Source organism: Leptonychotes weddellii, chromosome 10 (genome assembly GCF_054177405.1).
Source record: "Leptonychotes weddellii isolate Sample4059 chromosome 10, ASM5417740v2, whole genome shotgun sequence".
NCBI classification, from domain to species: domain Eukaryota; kingdom Metazoa; phylum Chordata; class Mammalia; order Carnivora; family Phocidae; genus Leptonychotes; species Leptonychotes weddellii.
Window position 1 is genome coordinate 89,894,492 of NC_138378.1, and position 17,139 is coordinate 89,911,630.

Consider the following 17,139-nt stretch of genomic DNA (forward strand, 5'->3'; position numbering starts at 1 on the left):
GCAGGGGAGAAGGGTAGAGGGAGAAGCAGACTCCCCACTGAGCAGGGAGCCTGACGCGGGGCTCCATCCCAGGACTCCGGGATCATGACCTGAGCTGAAGGCAGATGCTTAACCGACTGAGCCGCCCAGGTGCCCCATTGTTTTTGTTTTTAATGTTAGAAGCTGTATTCATTTTTTAGGGCTGCTGTAACAAATTACCATAAACTGAGTGGCTTAAAACAACAGAAATTTATTCTCTCACAGTTCAGGAGGCCAGAAGTCCAAAATCAAAATGTCGACATGGTTGGTTCCTTCTGGAGATTCTGAAGGAGAAGCTATCCCATGTTTCTCTCCCAGCTTCTGGTGGTTGCCAGGAATCCCTGGTGTTTCTTGGCTTTTGGCAGCATGACTCCAACCTCTTCCTCCTTCACATGGCCATCTTCCTTCTGTATGAGTCTATGTCTTTGTGTCCAAAGTTTCTTTTTCTTGTAAGGATCCTAGTCACTGGATTAGGTTTAACTGTAGTCTGGCATAAACTCACTTTAACTTGACTATATTAGCAAAGACCCTATTTCCAAATAAGGTCACATTCTGAGGTTCCAGGTGGAATTTGTAGGGGAGGGTGGCTGTAGAAGCCACTAGTCAACATAGTACAGAAGTTTCCTTAGATGTGTGTTAATTCTTCATTGTCTCTCTGTTCCAGATGTCTTTTGCTGTGTAAAAAGTGACCCCAAATTTAGTGGTATAAAACAACAAACATGCTATTTTAATATTCTACAGAAATTGTGAGATAATAATAAATGTGGATTGCCACTAGGTTTGTGGTAATGTTACACAGCAAGAAATGACTAATACATAACCATTGTGAAATTAGATTCTGTGTCTTTTAATTTAATTGTATGGAAGAAACTTTGATATTGGAGAGAGTTATACTTCGTCATGCTGGGAGACAGTTCTGCTTGCCTTTCAAGGGGGCAGTCTGCCCTTGTTCCTTTGGTAGGAAACCTTAGAAGATAGAAATAGTGTCTGTCTCTGGAGTAAAGGGCAGGTTTGTTTATAGCCTTTGAAGACAGAGATTGTGTCTCCTTTTGAGCAAAGGGCAGACGTTCTTACTGCTCATTACTAAAGGTTTTTCTAACCTCACTGTTCCTTTCCTGTGATGGAACCCAATGTGTATGCAGATGTCATGTGGCCTTCTTCACATCACTCTGTGGGAACTGGGGCTCAGGGTACTGGTTGGTACAATAACGCTGCTACTGCTGTAAGTAATACATTATCCTTCATCTCTGACCCAGGGTTTTTCTGGCTTCTACCGGCATTCATGGACCTGTGGCAGGCAGATACAGTAAAATTTCAAACCCCTCAGAGTTCTTGAAAAGCTATAGAGAATGATGTACGGCACATTTTACCTGTGGGAATTGGAAAGCATTTTTTTTTTTTTTTTTTTTGCAGAGGCGGAAATGTAAAGACTGTACAAAAATTACCTCCGAACCTATTAACGAGGCAAGTGAGAATTCAAGCTGCGTAGTTCTTCTTTCTCAGCATGTGGTGTTACTGCTTCTCAACCAACCTCAACTACTCACCCTTACTTGGTAAAGTCTCTATACCTGGGATTGGTTAGGCATGAATGATGGCTAAGAATACCTTGATCGTGGAGGGATTTTAGAGGGCACTACCTTAATTGTTGCTTGTTACGTTACGGGAACTGTCATCCCATCCACAGAATGACTGCTTGCTGCCATTTGTACCTAAGGTCCCCATTCTGTACCATACAATAACATATTCACTGTACTATGAAGTAGTCCATTACCGTCACCATTTCAAGTCTTGTGGCCTACTAATTTAGCGATTATAGTAATAGCAAAGAGAACCAGAGACCTAAAATAGTAAAGGATTGCTGGTTAAAATCAGAATTGGGAAGCAAGAACTTGATATAAAATGTACTAACCAAACTAACCTGAGTTGCCTTTGAAAAAAAAAAGATGGTTGAACACAATCTTTTATTTAGTTTCCATATGCGACCTACTCTCAATTTAATCTCTAATTATAGTTTTCTAAGATTGTTGTGTTTTTCCTGGGGGAAATGAGTTATTATTTGAAAAGGTAGCATTTAAATTGTGTAATCAAAAAATTGTAAACCTTGTGTTTGATAAAGAAAAATTTTAGATCAGAAATATGAACTCTGTCTTTAAGATGGGACAAGCTTTGATTAAATGAATAAAACCCCTAATTTCCTAGGTTTTTAGGCTTCCTGTTTGCTCAATGCAATTCAAAAATTGTTCCAGATCTTGCAACTGTTTTTTGCAAATACGTTGTGAGACATAAAGTTGGACCAGCCGGGCTAGTCATATGTTTGAAATGGAGAAGGCATTGTGTTTTATATGCTGTGGGGTTCACTTCCCTGAACTGTCCCAATACCCAAGGTCCAAGAAGGTAAGGGTTTGCTCAGCTGTGTATAAAGCCTGCCTTTTCGCATTTCAAATATGACCAGTAGTCTCAAAACTGAATACATTCAGAAAACATTATGTGATAGCTCATTAATTGTACCTCTTGTTATTCACTTACCATGTAAATGAACTGGTAACTGTCCCTGACTTTTTGGGTCCTTTTCTTCAACCCTATAAAAATCAAGCATGATTTCAGGCATTTGAGAAGCAGCTTGTTTTCCCTGTCTCTCCTCTGCAGTAGTTAAAATACAGAAAACTTGGCTTTAACCAAAGTTCTTTTGTAGTTTCTGAGACTATGAAGTTGTCAAGTACTGGAGGTGGGATGGGGTCAGCTGTGGGCCCAGTGTAGGCCTGGTAGAGACTCAGATATAGAGCTCTGGGTAGGCCCAGAGAGGAAAGGGAGAGGGGAGGGAGCAGCAAGGGCTCAGAAGAGAGGAAGAACCTGGCATACATTTCACTCTCAGCTAAAATGGGTAGTCTAAGGCCTTATACTTATTAGACAATAATGGAGACAATAGTGGGCTGCTTCTGAGAAGGCCCCCAATGCTCCGTGCTTCTTTATATAATCCTCTCTCACCCCTGAATGTGACTTCCTTCTAACCCCCAAAGGTGAGGAGATGCCACTTTTGTGGGTAGACTATCTAAGATTGTGACTGACTTCTTGCGAGTAAACGCTATTGCCTTCTCGGCTTGCATGCTTTGATGATATTGGGGAACCCCATGTGGCAAGGAACCATGGGTGGCCTCTAGTGCTGAGGACAGCCTCTTGCTGACAGCCAGCAAAATGCTGAAGCCTTAGTCCTATAACCACAAGAAATTGAATTCTGAGTGAGCCTGAGAACGGAACTTTCCCCAACAGAGCCTTGGATGAGACCATACTCCAAATAACACCTTTATTGCAGCCTTGTGAGACCCTAAGCAGAAGACCCAGCTAGGCCGGTCCTCCTGACCCACCAAAATTGTGACATAATAAATATATGTTATTCTAACCCACACATTTTGTGGTAATATTGTTATGTAGCAATAGCTACTAAGGCAGAGACTTGTATATTTTGTCACAAATAGATTAAAAGTGACAAATAGGGATTTTATTCAAGTTTTTTGGCACACCAATTACATATGGAGAATTTTGCTAATTACTGGATAAGTACACCAACAGAAGAGGTCTACTTTATAATACTGGATATACGTGTATCTGTATCCCAAATGCAATCTCAGGAGGCCTACAGGTAATCCATGCTTGCTTGGAGGACATGGCAGAAATGCAGCGAGTTGGTTGCCTGTAGGAGTCTATACCAGGGCTTCTGTGTTCTGAGCCAAGGGATGCCTCAAATGCTAGCAGAAGAGAATGGGAGGATGATGGAGATAACAGGAGATGACTGTTCTCTGAAACCCTTGGATTTGTGGTCTGGACCCCCATGAGCAGAGGTTAGTGGCAGAAGCTAGAAGATTTGCTTTCTTAAGAGACTTTATCAGACCATGAGAGCAAGCAGTGCTGTTACTGACACTGGAGTGCTGCAGTGGGAGAGAATGATGTGTTTGGCCACTCTGCAGGGAACACAGCCCTGCTCTGGTACCTGAGGCTGGATGGTCTTTGGGAGTATTGGAGGGGCAATGTCAACATTGCCCTTGGTGTCCTCACAGAGGACATCGTGGGCTGAGGCCGCAGAGAAGCATCTTGAGAGAATTTGTGAGTAGCAGGGGAACACTCAGGATGGAGAGCTGAGTTGAATCCTTTCAGTGACTCTGCTTTACACATTGGGTAACTAGCAGCATAAGAAACTCTTTATGGGTTGTGCTGCCTGTGTTCCTTAAAAGACAGAGCTGGGGGCAAGTGTGATGAGTGCTGATGTCCAAGCTGGAGACAAGGAAGGAAAGGGGAAAGGAAGCAGGAAGGATGAGAAGTACTGTACTGGTGCTGCGTCAGTCACAGAGGCTGCCAAAACATCACGAGTCTGCTTGACAGCTGGCCCCCTCAGCCACGCACATCTCCTGACAGGTGGTGTAGAGAAACCATGCCTTTCAATAGTCCACCTGGGGTAGAAGAAAAGGGAATTTCTTTGTCTGGCTCCTTCTGGCCTTGTTCCTGCTGGTCAATTTGCGTTGATCAAAATTTGTTCCCCGTATCAGGCCATGGAAGTCGGGATAGTTTGGTTTCAGGCAAATGACTATAGTGAAAGGCCTTCTTAACGAGTCTCTGGCTTAGTCCATTTGGGCTGCCATAACAAAAATACCATAAACTGCCTGGCTTAAAAACAACAAACATTTATTTCTCACAGTTCTGGAGTCTGGGATGTCCAAGAGCAGGGTGCTGCAGATTGAGTGTCTGGTGACACCTGCTGTCTGCTTCATTGATAGCTGTCTTTTGCTGTGTTCTCACTTGGTGGCAGGGGCAGGGAGTTCTGTGGGGTCTCTTTTAGAAGTACACTAATCCCATTCATGAAGGCTCCACCCTTATGATCTAAGCCCCTCCTAAAGGTCCCATTTCCTAATACCATCCTGTGGGGTATTGGGTTTCCACATATGAGTTTTGGCGGGACACAAACATTCAGCCCTCAGCAGCCCCTTTCCTGTTGGAGTGAAGAATTCTGAGAAGAGGCATTTGAGCTAAACCCTGAAGCTGACATTCCAAATAAAAGGAAGAGAATGAACCAAGATACCAGGGCGACGAAGCGCAAAACGTGTTAGGGGAATCCCAGTGGACATAAAGTTTCAGCCAACTTTACATTTCTGGATAAAAGAACTTGAACTTTATTTTTTAGGCAATAGGACGCTTATCAATACTTTTAACCTAGAGATACCATGCAATGGGAGATTAGAGCTCAAGAAAGTTTTCTAGTTTCTTGTGGTATTGTACAGTTGAATCCACAGACACAGAAGGAGGGATAAAGCTGGGTTCTTAACCTGGGTCTATGAACCTTAGGGGAAGTGTCTGTGAAGCTCGTAACTTGCACGCTACGTTTTTGTGGGGGCCTCCATAACTTTCATCAACTTTTCAAAGGGCCCGGAACCCAAAAAGTTAAAGTGCCCTGCCAAAGAGAGAAAATCAGCACGTCCCTTTCTGTCCCAAGCCTGGAAGTACATACCTCCCGTTTGGGGGTCAGGAGACTGGAGTGAAAACTAGCCCGAATATCTCCTAATTCAGAGTTAAGAGGCAGTTCAAGTTGTAATGACATGACCGGAGAAGATCTGGACGCCAGGGGGGAGCCATCACGGTACACACTGCAGCAGAGGCAGGCCGGCTTTGGAGATCCGCGCTGCGCTAAGGGAGGTTGACGTGCTCTGCAAATCCTGCCCCGCGCTTTCTTCCCGCAGCTGCGCAGGCGCTAGGACCGAGGTAGTGCCGCGCGCCTCCCGCGACGCCCCACCCTGCCCCGCCCCTGCGCGAGGCAGGACGGGAAAGCCAAGATGGACGCGTTCATTTGAACATCTCGCCTGAGTGGCTTCCCAGCACTCCTGCCAGTCGATCGCAGTCCAGCCAACAGCTGCTGCCCATTCTTCCTCCGGAATAGGGGAGGGAGAGGGAATGAGAAGCTGCAGCGGCAGAGGAGTCACCCTGACCGACCCCGCCGCTGCTCTCGGGCCCCCTCGGCCCCACGCCTCCGGGGAGCAGCCGGGGCTCGCCGCGCCTGACGCGTCCCGAGTTACACAGGTGCGGGCCCGGGCCCGCAGCGTCCGGTGGTTCACCGCATGTCCTGTGACCCTCGCACCCGCTCCGAGTTGACTTGCGTTCGGTGACCGGAGGGCTGGGAGCCCAGGGGTAGGCCCTGAGCGCGCGTTTGCGCCAGGTGGCCCCCGGCCTGCGGACTGGGCTTTCCGGGGTGCACCTCCCCGCGCCGCTCCTCGCCGACTTCCTTCCTGAGCTAGACGCGGTGTCCCGTGTGGGCCTCAGCTTCTATATCGGCCCCTTGTTTCTCGCACAGGATTTTTTGAGGCCCAGGCGCTTAGCTTGTTGGTTTCACCTAACCCTGAAGAGGCTGAGGAAACTCTTGCCTTTTTGCGGAGACTCTACGCAAGATGCCTTTCCTGTGCATTTGGGTCTCTTCTTAAAGCAATTTTGTGGTTAACTTGGCAGGGTAGTTTTTCTTTATCGTAAACAATGCCGATAACTTGATTTATAGCTTATCAATGTAATATAGTACTTTTATATGTAGCTTTTTATGTTGTCCTAATAAACACATAGCAATTTGGGGTACTGTAAAACTATTAAATATGTTTTAATCGTACACAAAGATACTGCACTGTTAAAATAATTATGTAATAATGTAATTTTCTCAAAGTTTTAATAGAATAACATTTCGAAATTGCACAACTGAAGTTGGATAAAGTCGCAAGTTTAATGCTGGCTATCCTGTTGACTAGGAAATAGGAAGACCAGCAGAGTTTTGTTGTTTTCTTGTAAGTTTTATAAGGCACGTTATTAGTTATGTCCTAAGTTCACCTGTTCTCAATTCTGAATTTTAGCAGGAGGAAATAAGTGCCACCATTGTGACATACAGTTGTCTCAGGAATAATGTTAATTCACAGCAAAATAGCTTTGCAACTCTGGTTGTTGCATAGGAACTACAGAGGCTTTGAGATAGTGCAGCAAGGAAAATTACTGATGCCAAAAAAACGTCAAATGAGAAATCTAAATCAAATTTAATTAAACTCTTAATTGTGAGTGCTTTTCGGATACTAAAGGTTGTCTGTAGTGCTGACATCAAATGTTTGTTTTGATTTCTGTGTTCGAGGATTGCAGTTTAAATGTGATGCCACAAAACCTATTTCTAATGTAGATGTTGTCTCAGAGACAGAACCGGCATCCACTTTACCACATTGCAGAGTATCAGAATTTTATAAGCTGTCAATTACTGTATATAGAAATGTTTTGGAGGTAGAGAGGTATTTTTCCACCCACAGCTCATCTACATCTAATGAACTGTACTGTAATAGATTGTGTTAATTAAAAGCTAGCACTCTTAAATTTGCTACAAGCATGACTATTCCATGGCCAGGGTTATTCATGCCTTGGTTCTGGTTTGACAAAATTGGAATTGGTTGTAGTTATATGTTTAAATGAATTGGGGTGTCAAAACTGCTGATGACACTTGGTAGTTTATTAGGTCTTTTGTGGACTGGTCAACTAAAAGCAGTACTTCAACTACTGATGAGTTAGTAATATTTTTTTTGTTTCATTCCAGTATGCCAGTGATCCTTTAGGGTATGCTTTTCATGGAACTGGAATGCCCTTTGATATTATGATTACTTGTATACCTACAATATGATAGGATTTATTTGACACTCATCTAAGGATTAATGAGTCTTCTGTAAACTTTTATGACGTTTTTATTCTGGTTTTGACTTTAGAAGCTGACCAGAATGTGTTTGAATTCATGCAGAAATAATGTTGATATTTGGAACCCATGTCGAACTTCTATGAAGAAAGGGCAACGATGATTGCAGCCGGGGATTTGCAGGAATTTGTTCCTTTTGGTCGAGACCACTGCAAGCACCACCCTAATGCTTTGAACCTTCAACTTCGCCAGCTGCAGCCAGCCTCTGAGTTATGGTCTTCTGATGGTGCTGCTGGCTTGGTGGGATCCCTTCAGGAGGTTACAATCCACGAGAAACAGAAGGTTCCATTAAGTTTCCCATTACATTTTTGAAACATAGAGTGATGTGATCTATTTATAATTTAAGACTACTCAGATGCAACAGAAAGGAATATGATGCAACTTGTAGAGATTCAGATTTGGTAATTCCAATCAAGGCTAAAATAATGACATTATTGTATTATAGTGTCATAACTTTATTTAGACATGTGTAACTCATGGTGTCATAATGATTGTGAAGTTCAGTAGTATGATTATGGTCTATTATAAACCTCCTGTTCACTTCGTATGTAGAGACCAGATTTCATGTTATTTGATGAGTAGATGGTAGAGTTAGAAATGGTCCCTACTGCAAAAGACCTGCATGTTTCTAGAGGAGAAAAGAAATGCTACACAAGTAGATAGAGTAGTAATTCTTAAATAGGGGAATGAGATGCAAGTATGTATCAGAAGATCAGTCTTTCCTGCCTTATTCCCTTTTCCTATCCCTTTGTGATACCAAAATCTCAGAGAGGGAAGGTTTATGTAGTTAGAAATCTATAACCTTTCTGGCCCCTGCATGGCTCAGTTGGTTAAGTGACTGCCTTCGGCTCAGGTCATGATCCTGCAGTCCCAGGATTGAGTCCCAGGATCGAGTCCCAAATCGGGCTCCTTGCTCAGCAGGGAATCTGCTTCTCCCTCAGACCCTCCCCCTTCTCGTGCTCTCTCTCTCATTCTCTCTCTCTCAAATAAATAAATAAAATCTTAAAAACAACCTAAGAAATCTAAACCTTTCTTGTTCCCATTCATTTTGATGCGTAGGACAAAGGAAGGAAGGTGAGTGTATATGCAGTTGTGAAACAGGGAAATCTGCCTTATGCGTAAACTCCACCAGTGATTCCCATGTGTACCTCACTACTCCCTTTCCATCACCCCCACATATGCTTAATATACCTTTTTAGTGTCCCAAGTATGTTGGTTTTGTTCTATAGATAGGTACAATTTTTGTTTATATTTTTGGCAGAATAATGCATTATATGAGGCAGTTGATATATAGAGAATTTTTGAGTAAATTCTTGTACATGAAATCCTGTAAGATTTATAATACACACCCAGTCTGTTAATCATTGGCACCAGAGATTCTTAGAGTTGGGTTTGGAGTGAGTCGTACTCCATAGGCAGAGCAAGAGTAGGAGACTTGTATCTGGATGACCATTTGATTTAATTAATATTGCTCCATACTATTGAAAAAGGGAGTGCTTTAACCCTGTCTTACATTTATTAATTTTTAAGGAAAGCTGGCAGTTAAGGAAAGGCGTCAGTGAAATTGGAGAAGAAGTGGATTATGATGAGGAACTCTATGTGGCTGGAAATATGGTGATCTGGAGCAAAGGAAGTAAAAGCCAGGCATTGGCTGTTTATAAAGCGTTTACAGTTGACAGTCCTGTTCAACAGGTGAGTTGATTTGAATTTTAGCATTTAGTTGACTAACACTTTTTTAAAAAAAGCTTTTGTCTTAGAATTTAACAGAAATGATAAAAACATAGCTGAACGATCACAGCAGCTGGACGTATATTTTAAAATGTAGTGAAGATAATGGTAGGAAAATAAAAATGTCATTTGTTTTCTATATCCTCACTTTTTTTATACTGTCCTTTTGTCAGTTAAATGATGATCTTTAAACATTGTCCTTGATTAATTTGATTTATTGTCAATAAAAATTTGTAAGACATTACAAATTAAAATATTTTAACACATGATGATTTTAATTGCAGAGTATTGAATAAAAAAAATTGGGCTCAGAGTAATACTTGGAAAGGAAAAACATCTACTTTACTATCATTGTAGTTGGCTATTAAACCTAACTCTGTTCTGAAATTGGTAATTAAAGGGAAAGAATTAAGCATTTACCCTGCCTTTTTGGAAGACATGCAGTCCATCTCCAGTTAATGGAGGAAAACCCTTATTTGTAAAAATGCTAATGAATAAATAAGAAGGGAATGGTAGGATTAGAAAACCACCATTCTTAAATTTCCAGTGTAAACTCATTGAGACAATGATTGTAAATGGACACTAACACTGTTGGGTAAAAGGATGCGACCATGGCCCCAAGGTGTCACCCTGTGGCTTACTTGTTAACATGAAGGAACAAATATATCGCTACTTTGGAGATATCTGTTGCTCTCCACCTCAACCAAATTGATTTGAGTTTATTGTCACTGGTAGTGGGACAAAGGAGTAATACGCACCTCTGGCTGTAATGCAGCATGAAATACATGATGTCATCTACTAAGTTTTCTTCCCAGAAATACTTAACTTGAATATTTAGATCTAACTTTTAATTTTAGGAAATATGGGGACAAGAGGATCAATTTTTAAAATATCAGGAAATGAGGAGTGGGTTGGAGATATAAATGAAACAAGAATGGCCAAAGCTTGGTAATTATTGAAGCTGGCGGATGGGAATTCATTCCTATTCTGTTTACTTAATACATATTTGAAACTTCCCATAATAAAAAGTTTAAAGAAAAAACACTGAGAAAACAGTTGGGACAGTCTACATTCTGGTCTCTTTAAAAAGTCAGGGAGAAAAAAAAAGGGAGAAAGAGAAGGTGGGGACTGCTCTAGATTAAAAAATAGTAAAGGGACATCAAATGCAATAGTTTTTGAAACTTGTTAAATGAACTTTGAATCCTGGTTCTAGAATATCAGCTAAAAAAGACATTTTTTGGGAAAATTTGCAAAACTTGCAAATGGACTGGATATAAGGTGATGTTAATTTTTCTAAAGATTTTTTCTAAAATGAGTCTAGGAGAGTCTGAGAATGATAAGATTATTGGGTAAGTCTGGAGATTATGAAATAGCTTGGCGATTTTGAACTCTTCTAACTCTTTGGCTTTCTAAAACTTACTTGCATGGGGCGCCTGGGTGGCTCAGTCAGTAAGCGTCTGCCTTTGGCTCAGGTCGTGATCCCAGAGTCCTGGGATCGAGCCCCACATCCCCACATCAGCCCCACATCCCCACATCGGGCTCCCTGCTTGGCGGGAAGCCTGCTTCTCCCTCCCCCTTTGCTGCTCCCCTGCTTCTGTTCCGTCTCTCCCTCTCTATCAAATAAATAAATAAAATCTTTAAAATAAAACTTATTTGCAAACATAGTTTGTCTTTCCTTATAATATTTATCATTAATCTGCTTTTGTTTTATTCATTTTTGTTCCCATGGTATGTGTATTGAGCTCATAAGGAGGGACAGGTATTATGTAGGTGTCATTGTTACTAGTCAGATGCCGTCAGTGAATAGGTTATTATTTAGATACAATTTTCTCAGGTAAGCGTTTTGTTTTGATTTTAGGCACTGTGGTGTGACTTCATCATATCACAGGATAAGTCTGAGAAGGCCTACAGTAAGTTTCTTTTTGAAATCTTATTTCATCTTACTCCAAATGTTTATCTCCTTGTTTTTTTTGTTGTTCAAAATAAGTAGCCACTAGTAATAGTGATTTAGCCTAAGCATTTTTTTTATGGTACATTAAAGAATTTGTGCTGTTGGGAATTGCGGTTTGTGATTGTTGAGATTTTTTTTTTTTTTTTTAAATGCATAAATCTTGTTGTACCCTTTCTTTTCAGGTAGTGAAGAAGTAGAAAAATGCATATGTATACTGCAAAGCTCATGTATTAACATGCATAGCATAGAAGGAAAGGATTACATAGCTTCTTTACCTTTTCAGGTAAATTGAGTATTTCACTGTTTTTGTGTTTTGTTGTAGAATATTCTTGAATTAATTGGTTGCAGAAGTATTGCTGTTATGCTTTGTAGTAATCAAGAATGTCATTTTTATTCAAATAACTTTATATTTGAAAAAGAATAAATTTAAAATAAAATTTGAATAAAATATACATTAAAATAAAACAAAATTTATTCAAATTCTAAGTTTTAATCCTTACCATTTTTCCATCCTTTGCATAAAAAATAAATTATTTAATGAAGTGAATTATGGAGTTTTTTCCTGAGAGATTTTTTTCAGTTATAAAAAGAAATCATTTTGGAATATTAAAGCACATGAAAAAGATTAGTCTTTTTCCTGTTTCTCATCATCTTTTTTATACCTAGTGCTATTGTTAAAATTTCATCACATTGTCATTTTGGTACTGTTATTAGCCAGTGGCAGGAATTTCTGATTGAACTCTTTCTTAGATTTGATTTTGTCTTGGACTTTAAAAAAATATTGCTAACGATCACATTGTTTTGTAAAGCTTTAAGTCAGAAGAAAATCTAATGTTTTATGGTTTCCTAAGCACATGCTGTAAAGAGTAGTTTCTTTTACTTCTGTTTTTTCCTGTCCTTTTACCTGATAGGTTGCTAATGTTTGGCCCACCAAATATGGATTGTTGTTTGAACGAAGCAGTTCTACACATGAGGTACCTCCAGGTCCACCCAGGTATTCATTTTACTAGGTTCAGTTTATTATTATTTGGGCTTTTTTGGTGTTGGTTTTGAGGTAAAGATGTTTACCTAAAAGTTTGGGATGATGATCATTTCCATGCTAACAGCACAGATAAATGCCATTTTCTCTCATCTCAGTATTGTACACTTAGGAGGTCTACTTCTGACTTGACAATTATCTACTGCTTCCCTCCTCTCCTCCATAGTAAAATTAAATGAACACATACTTACGGATATAAAGACTGTTCTTAGAGCTGTCATTGTTTCATTGTGTTACTTTGGGCAAGTCATTAGAGCTTTCTTGGCTTCAGTTTCCTTATCTGTTACAGAAGTACTATCATTTATCTTTTAGGATTTATGCAAAGATTAAATAAGCTGATGTATGCAATCTTTGACATAGAACTTAGTACATGTTAGATGCACAATAAATGGTAGATGCTTATTGGTAGCGTGTTTACCTTGTGTCCCTAATAAATTGTGAGCTCATCGAAGGGCAGGAACATATAGTACCTGTCATAGTCTGGTGCAAGTAGTAGACACTGTTTTTAAAAAATTGCTTATAGATTTAATCTTTCTGTGTTTAGATAGAAGGCCTGTTTTTTCTCCTTTTTTAATCACTCCTTAAAAAAATGCAGCCTTTTTATTTACTTGAAATTTTTCTTCCCTTTTTTTTGACACTTTTTTGTAAATGTATGTAGGACACTAAATTTCTTTCTTAGCTGCTAAAGACACACTGCCACTAAGAGAGGTTTAAAAAAAACCAAAAACTGCCTTATGGTTATTACTCCATTGGCTCTGTAATGTGATGATTGCTATTTGTAGAGATTCCCTGGGCTGTATTGATTTTCCTGTGTGTGTGTGCATGCATAGAATTACCGTGCACAAGAAGAGATATTTCCAGGAATGAAATAGAAGATACTGTGAAAAATAGTATGTAAAAAGTTTAGAGGCTTGCTTTATGAGATGGTAGATTTGTAGTTGCTTGTATAATCTGAAGAAGATATTTCTTTGCAAAGAAAGTGCAAAATTTACACACAAATGGAATCATTTTGTGTTGGTGATTGGCTGATTATTTGTTTATTACTAGAGAACCTTTACCCACTATGTTCAGCATGCTGCATCCACTGGATGAAATAACCCCACTTGTTTGTAAATCTGGAAGTAAGTGTATTTTTATAAATTCTTTCATATAAGCTCTTTTTTTAAGTTTGGGGGATAGGAGGAAATGAAGGAGCTTTGTGAAAATTGGGCTTGTTTTATAGAAATAATGTAGTTTAAACATTTTTATTATGAAAATTTATATTAAAGCAAGAACTTCTTGAATACCATGGTATTAACTGTTTTCATAGTTATTCTTTTATTAAAAATAGGGCCTATAATCAATCAGGAACATTGATATATTCACTAACCTATCTGTAGATGACTCTACAGATGACTACTCCTCAGTAATAAGTAAATGAACAATACTTAGATGAACTAAAATTGTTTTTTGTTGTTGAAGAAAAGTGTAGGTTCTTAGGCCTGTACTGTGTAAATTTTAATAATTCATTTTCTTGTTTATAATAAAATAATTTGCTGAGATGCAGAACTTTAATATTTCCTACAGGTATTTCTAGATACTGATCTTAAAAATTTAAATGTGGCCAAACATGATAGGTGATTATAAATAATGAGGACTTGAAAACTGAAAAAAAAAAAGTTTATATTTTTTGACCAATTTTACTTGTAGGACTTTATCCCAAGCACATATTCTGAAATTCCACTGAGGTTTTAATCTTCTGTATCGGGGCTTGGCAAACTACAGCCCATGGGCTAAATCCAGCCAACAGCTTGTTTTTGTATGGCTTATGAGCTAAGAATGGTTTTTATCTTTTTAAAGGGTTGTAGAAAAAAACATTATATGACAGTCATTATGTGGTCCACAAAGCCTAAGCTATTTATTCTCTGGCCTTTTACAGGAAAGTTTGTTGATAATTCTGTATTATATTGGTAACAATTACAGACAACCTAAATAAACATGTTAGAGCCTATGACTGAATGGTGTGAAGCATTACTGATGACGTTTTTGAATACTATTTAATGACCTTAGGAATTGCTTATTCATAATGTTAAGTAGAATATAAAACTGAATACAGTGATTCTAATTTTGTAAAGGCATAAAAAGTGTATGTATACGTGTAGGAAAAAAACACTAGAAGGAATACTCCCTAATACATTAATTGTGGATATTTTGAGATGGTGGAATTATGAGTGATTTTTATTCATTTCTTTAAAAAATACCTTTTATTTTTGTAAGATAATTATTTAAAATTAAAAAAATATTTTAACTGAGAGGGAAGCATTTAGGAAGCTGTCAGATAAGGTTATAGAAATCAGTTCATGGTACTATAGGAGTAAAAGCTAAACTGACTAGGAAGAATTTATTTTGCATGTATACTCAGTAAATAGTGTACTGTTCAACTCTGTTTGAATAGTTATTATAGAGGACAGATTTCATACAGAAGAAAAACAGTCAAGAGGTCAAACTTGGCAGAATAGTCGATTGCAGTTTATAGATCAGTCATTTGTTGAGTAGTCACAGACCTCCCAGTGGCCGATGGGACAGTGAGTCAGCACACATCTTCAACATGTAATTGCATGTATGTGAAATGGAAACTGGTAATGTATTCTTATCTTTATGTATTTTGAGGAAGTTGATGCCCAAAGTAAACTTAAAAATTCAGGGTAATTATATATTAGTGGATTTTGTGTCTTAATTGGCTGTGTTTCTCTTTGGGAATTATAGAAAGTCATTTCATTAAAGAACTGTCTTGTGAAGTTCATTGTTCAATACCTGATCGTTACTATTTTATCTTTAAGGTCTTTTTGGTTCATCAAGGGTGCAATATGTTGTAGATCATGCAATGAAAATTGTTTTTCTCAACACTGACCCCTCCATTATAATGACCTATGACACTGTTCAATGTTTGCATTCTGTGTGGGCTCTCCGGAGAGTCAAAACAGAGGTAAGGATAAAGGCAAGTCACTTCTTAGTATGAAAGGATAGTTAACACTGAAAGCTTTCACATGTATTTGGAAGAATCATTTGTGAAATGCATTGAGCTTCTTAGGAAAAAAGAAATATTGTGTCTTTAATAACTGGCTTCTACCCTGAATTCTCACCAGGAAATTACCCTTTTAATCTAATTATTGCCTTTTTTTCCCCCCTTCTCATCATTTTGACTTAAGGAAGAGAATGTTGTCTTAAAGTTCTCTGAACAGGGGGGAACCCCACAGAATGTGGCCAGTAGTAGCTCCCTCACAGCACACCTCAGAAGCCTCTCCAAAGGAGATTCCCCCGTGGCTTCACCTTTCCAGAATTACTCCTCCATTCACAGTCAGAGTCGCTCGACCTCCTCACCCAGTCTACACTCTCGTTCACCTTCTATTTCCAACATGGCAGCTCTAAGGTGGGAATTAAGTGTGGAAGTGTTTCCTTATTTTAAACAAGATATCCCAAGAAAGAGATACCTTCTTTTCAAACTTGCGCTCTATGTTTTGAAGCATTTAAAATCTCTGTTGACAGCTCTTGGGTATTTTTTTAGGGAAAACAGCGATTATCCCAGTTGTATTACTAAGTAAAGTTTTTTTAAATGAGTCCTATTTAGAAGCTGCCTCTGCTTGTCATAAGATTGGTTGCCTCATTTCCATCACTAAGTGGCAGCAATTTGATGAATATTAATTTCAAAAATATTTTGGTTTTTCTTTTCTTCCTTTCTTTTTTTTGGTCTTTGCATTAACTTTTTCATTTTTATTAGTATCTGTCTGGTAATATGGGAACATAGTTTTGTTGGTATGTATATATCTGAATATATAGGAATGTAGTTTGGACTTTTTTGAATAATAAAAACAATTCATGTTCTGAGGCAGAAAATGAACTAATTTTCAGTTTTAAAATTAAAGGATGAATTCTAACAAGAATTGTAAATCTTTAGAATGTAATAAAACACATTAATGTGAACGATTTAAGTAGTTATTCCCTTTTAAAAAAATGTATTTCTGATTGGGATTATACCATGAATGCACTTGGTACATAGAGTTTTAGAAAGTATGATTGGAAAGCATGTTCCGTCAGCCTGCCTTGTTAATTGTGATGCCCTCTCTCTGTTTATTTTGCAGTCGTGCTCATTCTCCCGCCTTAGGAGTGCACTCTTTCTCAGGGGTGCAGAGGTTTAACCTTTCAAGCCATAATCAGTCTCCAAAGAGACATAGTGTTTCTCATTCTCCAAGTAGTAATTCTAATGGCTCCTTCCTTGCACCAGAAACAGAGCCAATTGTTCCTGAACTTTGTATTGACCATTTATGGACAGAAACGATTACTAATATAAGGTTTGGGATATATATTTTTATATTCAAAGAAAAATGTTGGTAAAAGTTTTAGAAAATACTTGGTGTTTTGCTTAGAGTTTCCTTTTAATCTTTTAATATAATCAGTTTATAAAACTACAGAGATAAATATTAAGGATACCTGAGTTTCAATAGAGGATATTAATGATATTAAAGTGATTATAAAAGTATTCTTTTATCATTTCCTATTTCTTCTTTCGTAGTAAGAATCTCTCAGATATGAGGTGTTTGATGTTTTAAGGAGAAACAACTAGATCAAGAAACTTGGGGTTTTATAGCATTTTTTAAAAATTTTATCTTTACGTTAGTTGAG

General features: G+C 38.6%; 1 protein-coding gene and 1 long non-coding RNA gene across 7 annotated transcripts in view; one reads left to right on the forward strand and one right to left on the reverse strand.

Moving 5' to 3' along the window:
* Positions 1-213: 213 nt before the first annotated feature.
* LOC115938428 (uncharacterized) lies at positions 214-5,741 on the reverse strand. Of its 2 annotated transcripts, none has more exons than XR_014138222.1 (2): positions 5,513-5,741; positions 214-692 (listed from the first exon to the last, which is right to left on the reverse strand). It is a non-coding gene; the product is annotated as an uncharacterized LOC115938428 (long non-coding RNA). The 2 variants fall into 2 exon arrangements; XR_014138223.1 differs by lacking the exon at positions 5,513-5,741 and adding an exon at positions 2,545-2,656.
* A 93-nt stretch (positions 5,742-5,834) lies between these two features.
* ANAPC1 (anaphase promoting complex subunit 1) overlaps positions 5,835-17,139 on the forward strand; it is an 89,292-nt gene continuing 77,987 nt past the window's right edge. For 3 of the 5 annotated variants that reach the window (XM_081796791.1, XM_081796790.1, XM_081796787.1), the window contains exons 1-10: positions 5,835-6,078; positions 7,808-8,044; positions 9,293-9,454; positions 11,349-11,400; positions 11,624-11,724; positions 12,353-12,435; positions 13,528-13,601; positions 15,300-15,445; positions 15,669-15,889; positions 16,599-16,808. In XM_081796791.1, coding sequence (XP_081652917.1) covers positions 7,832-8,044; positions 9,293-9,454; positions 11,349-11,400; positions 11,624-11,724; positions 12,353-12,435; positions 13,528-13,601; positions 15,300-15,445; positions 15,669-15,889; positions 16,599-16,808 — 1,262 coding nt within the window. In that variant the 5' untranslated portion in view covers positions 5,835-6,078; positions 7,808-7,831. Of the gene's footprint in view, positions 6,079-6,706; positions 6,825-7,807; positions 8,045-9,292; positions 9,455-11,348; positions 11,401-11,623; positions 11,725-12,352; positions 12,436-13,527; positions 13,602-15,299; positions 15,446-15,668; positions 15,890-16,598; positions 16,809-17,139 lie in introns of all 5 variants that reach the window. The other 2 variants (XM_081796788.1, XM_081796789.1) reach the window with 2 other exon arrangements.